Here is a 13,033-nt window from a genome sequence, read left to right on the forward strand (position 1 = left end):
ACTGTTGTGAGGTAACTAGGCAGACGTGTTTGCTGTCACTAATGCCCGAGAGTTAATGATTCCTCAGTCTGACAGCTGAAAAAATGTCATGTATAAAAGCCTTTTCACAAGCTTCATGTAACTGACTTACTCAAGGTAGTTATGAACAAATAATGAACAAAAAATACCACAAATAATCACATAAAGTGGACTTGAAGAAAGAAAAAGGCAGGTGGGAACAGTGATGAGGAAATGCTGTATTCCACAGTCACAGAGTAGGGAGTGTTACAGCTGGTGCAGTGAAGCTGAAGAACACAACCACACAAAATGCCAGAAAATAAATAGTCGGGAGATAAGCAGTCAAAAGAGGAACTAAAAGTCACAACATCACAGTAATAAAAACAAAGGGAACCGATTTTCCAAGGCTTGGCTCTTGGCACACAGAGGGTAAAGGCATGACACAAAATTAATTTGTAAGTCAAATGATCTCAGTTCCAGGTAACGTGGAGAACCAAACAAACACGGAGGTAAGACCTTTCAGTTCTGCTGTCAGTCATGCTCATGGAAAACAGAGACACAGTGGAGTTTATACACAGTTTGAGACAGGCGTGAGTGAAACAACTCAACATGTTTTCCAACTGTTCACAGTTTATCGGGGTTAGGGCCAGGCGATTATTCAATATCACCATTTAGGAACTTTGGCATTGATGTATCACAAAGATATGAACATATGTTATCACTCTAGCTCTAATTAAAACCCACAAAACTGAGGTTTTTGTTTTACACATTTGGGCTTGTTCACATGTAATCAGGGCTGAATCTAACAAATATTGACATCATCAAATAATCTGCCCATTATTTTTTCAATTAACCAGTGGTTTTGTTAAAAAAATGTCAGAAAACAGTGAAATGGTGGTGATGTCTTCAAATGGTGTCAGGTTGCCACACATGTTCATGGACAACATTTCAAACTTTTCCATGACTTTTTAAGTACCAATAATAAAAAAAAAAAGTTGCCCAACTTGCTCTGCATTTTTCAAACATATTAGATTCAAACTCTGTTCGAACATAATTTCAGCTAGCTGGCAAACATGAAGGGAGAGACAGAAAATGAGGAGAAACTTGTGGGATGGTCAACAAAACATTGTCAAACATTATCACATAGAGCTATGTTACATCGGCAGTTACAGAAAATAAATTTTCCCTTATGTTACATCGTGTGAAAGGTTATCCACTGAAGATTAACAGTTTTAACAGATTTAACAGTTTCATCACACACAACCTAATTCCATGACTTGAAATGAAATGAAATTGTGAAATGCAATTCCAGGTTTCTCCAGACAGTGAGAACCCTGTGGTGATTTATCTGACCAGTGGTTTGCCGATCCAAAGTTAAGCAGTTTATCAACATGTGTGACAAAGAAAAGCATCAAACTCTTACATTTAGTGAGTACAAAACCAGCACATATTTGCTTATAAAATTATTAAAACGATTATTCACTTATCAAAATAGTTGCCAATCAATTTTCTGTCAATCGACCAATTGATTAATTGCTTAAAAGTCATCTCTAATTTAAAACGACTACAGTGTTTTACACATTTGATAAGTCTGGTCATGTGTGATACAAACACATCAGTTTGAATATTTTCTTGTTGCAGTTTTTAAAAACACTGTGTTAAATAACATTACAATAATGATTTTGAACACATCGCCTGGCCCTAGCTGTGCTGTTATTCATGTTGGCAGCTTATAGTTATGATGTGAAACTTGCGACTTTTGGTATCAAATGTTTGGTCCCAACCCTGAATGGTCCACGATGGCAGTACAGACATTTTGGCAGTGAACGGACTGTTGCTGTTCTTTCACAGAGCGCACTCTTCACCGGATACAGCACTGCTACGGAGACGTCAGTGCACATGTTCCAGGTATGCTTACAGTTACAGGCAGAGCAACAGTAAGAAAAAAAAATACAAACAGAGACATTTTGGATTCACTGGATCACAGGAGTGAACCAAAGCACAGAAATGCTACGGGGAAAAAAAGAGGAACATTATAATGCTTAAAGCTGTGGCTGGTAACTTTAATAAAAATTTACTTTTTGTCGTATTTGCTGAAACTGTCACTACATACACACAGCTGTACACGAGGCGGATAGAAATCAGGTTTCTCCACCTCATAGTTCTTATACCTATATATAATATCTGGGAGCTACAATTTTTTTGATAGAGATAAAATGTGTCACAACATACCATTATAAATGAAGCATTGTGGTGCTGCAGAGATGCCCCGGCCAACAAATTATATTCCAGATGTAAGAGACCATACCTGTTTAGTGCAGCAATAATCACATCATCATATTTATACTTTTTGTCAGAGAAAATGAAATGCAAAGATTACCATTGTTACTAAAATCGCAACTCATATCCAAATCCCAATACCTGTCAAAATACTCTCAATACATTTTTTTCCCAACAAACCAAAATGAAGCGCAGCGTACTGGCCTGAGCAAACTTTCTCATATCAGGCAGCATCACTCATATGGGCGGTTTTTATTTCTAAAGAGTAATATCAAACAGTATCAGCTGGTTAAACATGGCAATATTCAACATCTCCTCCACATGCAACTAGTTGAGGCTGCAACTTCGGCAATCAAAGTTCACCAAAGTTGAACTACACGCAATGTGAAGATGTGAATTTGCCTTGCACTGGCAGCGAATGTTTTAGTCACCCCTTCAGGAGGCAAATATTAACCAATGCTAATTTTGCTCATGTGTGACCGTACCCTAACACTGTGAGTATGTAGACAGTTTCAGCAGGAAGTTATTTCTATAAAAGTTACCAACTGTAGCTTTAAAACCATCGTCTAAAACACTTAAGTCTTAATGTACAAATGTGATCTGGACCTTGCTTTTCTCCTGCAGACCTCTAATAAGGGCTGCACAGTAAGTTTTACAGTTTTACATTGTAAATTTTCTGCATCACAATTATATTTATTGAGGTCAGAAACAGTCAAGGTGCTGATTTAAGATGCAAAATGGCAGCAGAATTATATTCTAAACTTTTTGATAATGCTCACACACAAACATGACAGCTGAGCCTGAAGCCTGAGCCTTTTTCCATCACACTCTCTCCTCTCTGTACTCCAGTATAAATGTGCTGTAACTTAATACTGAGTGCTGCTGATGCATTGTTGGTTATGGACGCTCAATTTAATCACATTCAATCTGCTCCTCTTTTAAATATTTATAACATCATTATGAGAATTCAGCTGGTTATTGTTTGCCTCGCTCTGCTGCCTGCTTCTTAAACAGCATCTTGACATCACAACAACCTCATTTTGACCATTCTGAGTTTACTTAAACACTTAAAACTGGGAATGGTGTTGTGAAATAAAAGTACACATCCTGTACAGGCAGTCGCCCCAGTTCCTGACACTACAAAAGTAACATTCATTGAGCTCAAACATTCCTCTCCCAGTGTTCAGAGTACTTGCATGTACATGTACATACAGTGCCCTCCAAAAGTATTGGAACAGTGAGGCCAATTCCTTTATTTTTGTTGTAGACTGAAACTATTTGGGTTTGACATCAAAAGATGAATATGAGACAAGAGATCAACATTTCAGCTTTTATTTCCAGGTATTTACATCTGGATCTGATACACAACTTAGAAGATAGCACCTTTTTTTTGAACCCACCCATTTTTCATGAGAGCAAAAGTATTGGAACATGTGACTGACAGGTGTGTTTTGTTGCCCAGGTGTCTCCCACTTACACTGATTATTCAAACAATAAATAGCACTGAATGTCTGAGCTCAGTTTCAGATTGGGTACGATAGGTTTTGCCTGTGCAGACTGCATTTAGAGGTGGAACCAACATGAAAACCAGAGAGCTGTCTATGGGTGAAAAAGAAGCAATTGTGAATCTGAGAGAAGATGGACAATCAATCAGAGCCATTGCACAAACATTGGCCATAGCCAGTACAACCATTTGGAATGTCCTGAAGAAGAAAGAAACCACTGGTGTACTAAGCAACAGACGTCGAACAGATAGACCAAGGAAAACATCAGCAGTTGATGACAGAAACATTGTGAGAGCTGTAAAGAAAGACCCTAAAACAACTGTTAGTGACATCAGCAACAACCTCCAGAGAGCAGGAGTGAAGGTATCACAATCTACTGTTCGCAGAAGACTTCATGAACAAAAGTACAGAGGCTACACCAGAAGATGCAAACCACTCATTAGAAAGAAGAATAGGAAGGCCAGGCTGGAATTTGCCAAAAGGTACAGAGATGAGCCTCAAAAATTCTGGGAAAAAGTTTTATGGACTGATGAGACAAAGATTAACTTTTTCCAAAGTGATGGAAAGGCGAAAGTTTGGAGAAAGAAAGGATCTGTTCATGATCCCAAACATACAAGCTCATCTGTGAAACACGGTGGAGGTAATGTCATGGCTTGGGCTTGCATGGCTTCTTCTGGGACAGGCTCTTTCATCTTCATTGATGATGTAACACATGATGGCAGCAGCAAAATGAACTCAGAAGTCTACAGAAACATTTTGTCTGCTAATTTAAAGAAAGATGCAACCATGCAGCAAGATAACGACCCAAAACACACTGCCAAAAACAACAAAGGAGTTCATCAGGGGCAAGAAGTGGAAGGTTTTAGACTGGCCAAGTCAGTCTCCAGACTTAAACCCAATAGAGCATGCATTTTACCTGCTGAAGAGGAGACTGAAAGGAGTAACCCCCCAAAACAAACAACAACTGAAAGAGGCTGCGGTGAAAGCCTGGAACAGCATCACAAAAGAAGAATGCAAAAGTTTGGTGATGTCAGTGGGTCACAGGCTTGATGCAGTTATTGAAAGCAAATGATTTGCAACTAAATATTAAGTCTCATTCACTTTAATCTATTTTAAGTTTATATGTTCCAATACTTTTGCTCACCTAAAAATTTTGTGTTCCATTACAAATAATGCTATCTTCTGAGTTGTGTATCAGATCCAGATGTAAATACCTGGAAATAAAAGCTGAAATGTTGATCTCTTGTCTCATATTCATCTTTTGATGTCAAACCCAAATGTTTTCAGTCTACAACAAAAGTAAACGAATTGGACTCACTGTTCCAATACTTTTGGAGGGCACTGTATATGGAATGTCTTTTAGCGGATTTTACACATCACACACTTTTAATTATTTTACATTTTTCCATGAGAAATCTTATCAGCTCTGTGTAATGTTTGTTGCTAGAAAGATGACTATTGGCGAGATCAATGTTGGATGTTCTAGTCTTGAAGTAACTCCTCCTCATGTCCCAAAAAAAGTATCCACCCAGTTCTTTTCTGTACCTCAATTCAGTCTGTTTTCTCTCCAGTTTTCACATTTTCTATCTTCTCCCCCTCTCTTTTCTCCTCCTTGTCCCCTCTCCTTCCTTCCCTCTTCCCTCCCTTCAGAACCTTGCCCACTAAAATGCAGCAAACGGCGATGACGTGCATGATGAAGTAGATGGACGTCCAGTAGCTGATGGTGTCGGAGGCCTTGAGCAGCACAAAGCCCATGCACATGTAGTCGTAGGCCCTCATCTTCAGGAACCAGTGAATCCAGTCGAAGATGTTCTGTCCAGAAGGACCCAATTTGGCTCGGACGGAAGACTCCATGGCAGACTCGGCTGCAATGCACAGCGGGATGGTGAGGAAGGAGAGGTAGTAGCCGGCATGTAGGCCATGCCAGTAGGCGCTGATGAACATGGTCCAGCCGGCCCTGAGAGTCACAGACAGGAGAGATGCTGAAGTCATACAGACACGGCGCTGTGAGGGTTTCTGTCATGTCATTTATTTGGGGTAAAACAATTACAACTCTGCAACACGACCAGGATGAAGTTAAAGCACAGCAGAAGTTATCTAATAAAATAAGAATCAAAGAATATGTCTGGTGATAATCAGATTTTTTTCTAACTGTCAATAAATCTAGTGAAAAGACCAAAACCAACATTGATCCTACTTAGTAAGAATTGACTGTGGAGCCAAAGTCCGATATAATAAACTTCCATTGTTGCCCCAAAACTATTTAAAAACACATAAATGAGCCACACTGTTGCACTGGGTGACACACTCCTCTATTTCAACGAGTACTAGCACTGTAGTTTATTTTTAAACTGCACCCACTTACACCATCCTGCCGCCGTAAATACTTACTAGTGAACCAAATCAATGGCTGAGTCAGTCCCAAAAAATGCACTCTTCTGTGTCTATTTGAGGAGTGTTTGTCAAATACTACAGTGCGCTGCTGTTATAAGAACATATTTCAAATTGTCTTTTAAAATAAAAGCATATAATCATGACCCTTTTTTAAAGACTTGCAATCCTCCTGAGACCTGAACTTTTATTTGGTATACATTTTTAATTTTCTTAAGCTATTTTGGATCAGTAGGACCCGATAAGTATAAAAAAACTAAACATTGTCAGTGATAATAAAGTCCCAATGTCTTCAAACAAGTACTTCCTAATTAACAGTGTCTTATCTTGTTACTGTTGCTAAAATTGGTCAAATTTGTTGCAACATTAAACTACAAACACTATTAATCATAAATAAACATGTTTCAACCATTAAATGTGATCAGGTTTTGGACCCTGTCCACTTTTGTGTCGGGATCACCTGCTGACTGACTTGGCAGAGATCATCTTGTTTTTACATGGATTAGTGTATTGTGCTCTTACTGCCACTAGATGGCACAAAAAGAGTCCACAAATGAGGACATCAGGTCTAAGTTAAGCAGAATGAAGTATAAGGTAAGTAAGTAAACCCAAAATGTGATGTCCTCTTATGAGGACACAGGGTCTCAGGAGGATATACAGAGGAACTGAAGGTGTCTTTGGACCAGAGAGACTTTTCTGTTTTTGTTGTGTCTACACCGCAAGAACAAGGAATGATTTTAATTAGAATGCAGTTTTGAGGGACTTATTAGTTATTATTTCAGAGCAGGTACTTTCACAACAGAAGAAGAACTGAGTGATGTAAATGTACATCACTGATTGATCGAACACGTGAGCCACGGCAGCACCGGCAACCGCTATTTTTAAAGACCTGTTGTAAACAGCAGCTCGTGATGAAAAAAATGGAAGAAAATAGATAAATGGACTGACAGAGAAGCCCAGGCTTTACCAAACATATTTACCACTGTGGAAATACAACACTATTGACTGTCGAAGCAGAAGTGATGCTGCTTTACCAACTGCTGGCCGGCATACAGTACGTCACTTCAGTGTTCCTGTGGGAGGTGCGAATGCAGAAAGGGAAAAAAGCCCTTGAAGGTATGTACAGTAGTTCTCGAGGGAGCTCTGCAGTGGACAGTTCTTCTCAGGGGCTACACAGAACTGTTTGGTCCAAAAACGCCTTCAGTCATTGTTGGTTTTGGTCTTCTCATGGGATACATTGACAGTTAACAACAGAGAATAACACCAGCCCCTAGTTTTCAACATCTAACTTTACCATCCAACAACAGAATTAGCTAAAAAGATAAGATGTAATTTCTGACTTCAGACTGGGAGCTTCACTGATATCCCTGCGCTTATTCACACCAAAAGACCCAAGCTGATTAGAAACAAGAGAGAATGACTATAAAAACATGCTTTAAAATCTGGACATGATTGCTATTACCTCACATTCGAAATTGTTATCTTGTTGCACACGCCAAATGAAGGCATTTTGACGCCCAAATACACCACAGAGGGATTTATGGATGAGTCTGGGGCTTCATGTCTGTAAAATACGCAGAGACTGCAGCACACATAGAGCCTTACCTGAGAGCATAGGCTTTGAAGGGAGCGTTGGGGTAGATGTAGTGATGCAGCCACCACTGCACTGTCATGTTCCAGTAACGCATGCCGTGGCGGACCTTCACACAGAAGTCAGTGTTGTAGCAGTCGATGTTCTGGATGGTTTTGAAGTCATATTTCTCCTCAGCAGTGGGATCAGGACTGGGACATTAAAAAAAAACATTTAAAAAGAGAGAACAAACTTTCAACTACGAAAACATCCAAACGTGCACACAGACCAAGATGTTCAATACAATCAAAGTTTAAAACACAGGTAAATACTGATGAACCCTCTTTTAATAGTCTTGTTAGTCCAGTGATGATGTACCTGTAGTTGACGGTAGGTCCTCCTCCAGGTTTGGACAGCGCCTTCTCTGGATAGCAGCCCAGACCTGCACTGATACAGCCAGCCTCAGCTCCGCACCACGCTGCATAGAAGCGCATCCGAAACACGAAGAACACTACTATCATGTAGAAAAACCTGGAGAGAGACACAGAAAACTTCTCTATGTTACCAAACAGCAGCAGAGATATTACAGACATTTACCCTCACACAGAGTGGACATGTCTGTAAAGGGGAGAGTCATGGGTATCTATAGAACCCATTTTCCTTCAGATATCTTGATATGAGAGGTCAAGGGACCCCTGTGAAAATGGCAATGCCGATTTTTTTCCTCGCCAAAATTCAGCCTAACTCTGGAGCATTATTTTGCCCCCTTAAATCTACACCTCACATTGTTACTATCAATAACACACATTATCTGAGCAGTGATGCTTTGTAACAATACCTAAAGAAAAAGTTTCGATCCAGGAACTCCTCTGTGCAAACGTAGGCCAGTGGGAAGACGGAGTTGACAGCCAGGAACAGAGCGCCGTAGACAGGAACCAGCCTCAGACGCTGCAGGCACGGCACCCAGCTAGGAAGGGCCAGCGGGCTCGGCTGCCTTAGCCAGTCAACGTATGTTTGGAAGCGGAAGAACGGACCTTTGGGGAGATGGAGGGAGGAGATTAAGGAATAAAAGCGGCGTTGAGAAGACAGCGAAAATGGACAATAAGGATAATGCAAGACACAAGAGGGAAGAGTGGAGGACAGCATGGTTCCAAAGAAAGGAAAAGGGAAAAAGGGGAGTAAGAAAACAAAAAGAGTAGAGGTATATTAAAACCAGAGGTTATTTTAAATAAGACTGAAAATGATATGGACTCACACAATGTTGGACAAGTAGCAGAGAGTGAGACAAAGAGAGACAACAGTTAAAATTCATGCAAAAGCAAATAAACATCAACAACACACATGAATATAAAACATCTTCTAAACGTTCACTTTAACATCAGAGCTGACACAACTTCCTCCTGCCAACATTATTCTGAGAAGACGTTTTCACAGACTTACCGGTCATTATACCGGCGTAACAGTAGCTATAGGACAGAATATCATAGAGGGAGGGCTCCTGAGACAGACCACCAATGACGGGAGACTTGGCGAAGGAGCTCACGTCCTTTTTCTTCTCCATGTGGAAGCTGTGCACCTCGTTGGCCAAACTCACCATCTGAGTTAGAAACAGAAAGACACAACAAGAGTCAACAAAGAAGCACAAACTGTAAAGACACTGTGTGCTGCTGCAATATCTGTGACAATGTTTAAGTACCTTGAGAGTGAGAAGTAGCTGGATGGCGTTGGCAAAAGGTGTCGGCGGTGGCAAACCGAACCGAGTGACCAGGCGGAAGAAGAGGAGGTAGAGAAAAGTCCAGCTGAGACTCAGTGCCGGGGCATGTCTGGTAGACAGAGAAATATGATATGAGTGAGTTTATGTTTCAAGAATCCTGAATGGAACGGGTTCAAAAAACAGAGCTAATTTGGTGAAAAAAGGTGTATGAGCATTTGCTTATTTTCTCTGTTGTATTTAATGGTAAATTGAATATGTATGATTTTTGGACTGTTGGTGTTGCAGGGTTAGGTGCAGGGAATTTCAAGACATCATCTTGGGCTTTGTGAAACTGTATGGGACTTTTTTATGTTTTTTTGACATTTTAGACACTTTATAGATATATTAATTACTGTAGATTAATAAATAAAAAATGGTTGTTAGTTACATGCCAACTTTGTCTCTGTCTGTTAAATATGTTTGTAAATTCATTGATGTTGATCTCTCACCTCCAGCTGCTCTTTATAATAATCCATGATCCAATAATCGTCACCAGAGAGTGGAGGGTATGGATGTTACAGGTGGCAATGGCGACAGAGAGGCCCAGAAGAAGAGATGCCCCCTGCTTCACAGGAGGACCTGAAGTGAAAGCAAAGTTATAAGTTATAAAACTATTGCAATCTACCAATAAGCTACATGGGAAAAGCCCCAGCACAGCACCAAGACACAGCATGAAAAGTGTTAAAAGATCAGTATATTTCCACCTATTGCTCTCTTCTCCAGCAGCATTAAAAACAGATGAAGATGAGTTGCATTGTGGGTAACACAGGCACCAGGTTTTGACAAGGAAAAAGAATGTGTGGAATAAAAAAGATAATATCTCTGTCCATAACTGTCCATCGTGAGGCCAACAGTGTTATGGAAAAAACACATCACCTCATAAAAGTCATCCCTGTCCCTATGCACGGATACATTTGCAAAGCATTAACAGAACAACACACACACTGTAAACTGCATTTGCAAAACAAAAGACTGATGCTGCAAAGCCACAGACAGGCTTAACATTAGGTTAAGGCGCATAAAACTCAGAGACCTGGACAAAGGAAAAGATTAATAAGTCATCTTTCAGTTTCGCTCATGGTCTCTCCAAACACTAGATTAAACATCGCTAATCCTTAATAGTAGGCTATGGAGTGCAGACGGTTAAGAAGATTTTCACTTTATTCATCCTGACAAAAAAACGGAGAGCTTTCTATTAACAGACTGCCCAGTATCCTATTAGACCTATTTCAGGATGTGTACAATCATGAGCATCCTGAGGAGGGTTGGAGCTGAAAACAATAGTATTTTTGGTATTCTTTCCACTCAGCCTCCATATGTTAAAACAAATCCTAGTTTTTTATCACACACACATACACTGTAACGAGAGATATCTTATTTTTGGTACATAACCAGTTACAGAGACCATAAGGCATACAGCATTGACCAACAGTAAAATAAAGAATGCATTTTGCTCATCATGTTATCTTCTAAAATACTCACTGAGGTAACGGAAGAGGAATCCAACAGGGATGGAGGCGGCAAGGATTCCCAAGTACACCAGCTCATCGGGAGACATTGCTCTGCTCTCAGAGAAACACAATCAGCTCCAAACTTGCTCATAAAGAAAACTGTGCACACATGAATCATCCTTAATTATGAGGGAACAACACACATACAGGCGATACAACACAATCCCTGCAACAAATACTGCCTTCTTGAAGCTAATATTTGTGTATCTGCATCAAAATTAAATCCTGAGGATGAAGTTTTAAAAATGTGACCATATAAGGCCTGAGAGTTTTCTCTAATTAAAAAGACATGTTACCTCTTAGTCTATAAGCTATTTTAAAATATACTTTTGTCATCAGTTCTCTCCTTTTTGACATTTGTGGACATGCTTTTTTACAGCCACCTATTAGTAATAAACCCAAAAGCAGTTACTCTTAAAATTCTTAAAAAATACTGATATTTTTTTGTCTATCGTCTGTCTTGGCAGTTTGCCCAGAAGTAGTGATAGTTATGACATCTTCAAGGTGTATTTCACAATATGTCCTCCACCTGAAGCACACTTTTTTTCTTTTTTAAAGGGGAACACTACCTAAATTGAGAATTCCAATATATTATTTCCATGACCCAAGAAAGTTAAATCAATATCTGCGAACATGAGATACCCTCTCTCAAAGCCAGAAACCAATGAGGAAAGTCTCAAACTTGTGATTTCATAGGGTGTAAAGTCTGGAGCTGCTCTATAGACAATGGATGGGAGCTTGATTTTGTGGACCCACAAATGTTTTTCTTTTGTATACACAAATTTGCTTTTTCTGCTGTATTGTCCTCAGCGATGAGACAGAAAATATGCTCATATACTCAGAAGATTACCCTGGGTGCTCTCATTGTCATCTATAACATCTTTCCCAATTCACTGTCAGTGGAGCAGCTTCAGACTTTACAGCCTATGGCATCGCAAGTTTGAGTTTAGCACTCTGGCTTTTACATTTGGGAGAGCTGTTCATTTGTACTAATATTCTGGACTGTTTTAGCCCATAGGAGCAACATGTAGGGATTAAGAAAATGGGCGTGGTTCCCCTTTAAGCAGTTTTGGTTAAGAGTTATGAAAGAGCACCTTATGAATAAATTTGAAGGCTTGAATAAAAGTTAATAAAGAGATCAAGTGTGAGGGACACCATGTGTGCACAACACGGAACAACACAGGAACTTATATATGAGTTAACATAGGAAGTAGCTGAGTTGTGACATAGATCTCGGACTGTAACGTTATTTGAGCCCACGAGAGAACTGGAGCAAACCGCTGCTTCTTTTCTCATATTTCAGTAGGTGTAATGAGCTATACAGTACAAGTACACAAAGTTTAATTTCCTCAGGACTCTTACAACCAGCTCAGAACTGACTGACTCCCGTCTGCTAGCATTCCTCTGCTTCCAGGAGCGATGAGGTTAGCTAACAGCAACATAGTCTGACAAAGGATAACTAAATGACTGCTTTGTAAATTATGATAATAAAATATAAAGACAGGACAGACTGAATTCAAGAGGTAGAGGTTAAACCACTCTAGTCCTGTCTGTATTTATCAGTGTGTAGGAAGTTAAGACGGCTGTGCAAACGTTAGCATCTGGTATCCAAACGTTAGCTAGCAACCGCTGTGAGCGACCGTTAAATTAGCATGCATCACTTTTAAGCTTTAAATTACTCACATTTACAACGTGTTTATCACCGAGGTAAAAATCACTCCGGACTCTAACAGAGCCTACACACTGACACACTCATACAAACTACCCATTCACACCGCTAACACTGTATAAATGTACTTCCTGGTTTATGAATGACCCCACCCACATGGCACGTACCATTCTAAACGTAGGGGTGTCGATTCAACCATTCTGACATGGGCGCTGACACTAAAACACCGCAGTAATTTAAAGCTTCTGCACTTCATAACCTCTGGTACGTCATTAAAAATATTTTAAAAACATTTCATGCCCACAAATATACTACAATACAAACTTGGAATAATAATGATAATCAGTCAGTCATTAC

The 13,033-nt window shown here is 39.8% G+C and overlaps 1 protein-coding gene across 1 annotated transcript; it reads right to left on the reverse strand.

Moving 5' to 3' along the window:
• Positions 1-221: 221 nt before the first annotated feature.
• Positions 222-12,829, reverse strand: mboat7 (membrane bound O-acyltransferase domain containing 7). Its single transcript, XM_033640204.2, has 9 exons — positions 12,691-12,829; positions 10,979-11,058; positions 9,946-10,075; positions 9,440-9,566; positions 9,184-9,340; positions 8,582-8,777; positions 8,122-8,274; positions 7,779-7,955; positions 222-5,739 (listed from the first exon to the last, which is right to left on the reverse strand). Exons 2-9 carry the CDS (start codon positions 11,052-11,054, stop codon positions 5,334-5,336), a joined length of 1,422 nt encoding a protein of 473 aa, XP_033496095.2. The 5' UTR covers positions 11,055-11,058; positions 12,691-12,829; the 3' UTR covers positions 222-5,333.
• Positions 12,830-13,033: the final 204 nt, after the last annotated feature.

The sequence above is a fragment of the Epinephelus lanceolatus genome, chromosome 10 (assembly GCF_041903045.1).
Source record: "Epinephelus lanceolatus isolate andai-2023 chromosome 10, ASM4190304v1, whole genome shotgun sequence".
NCBI classification, from domain to species: Eukaryota; Metazoa; Chordata; class Actinopteri; order Perciformes; family Serranidae; genus Epinephelus; species Epinephelus lanceolatus.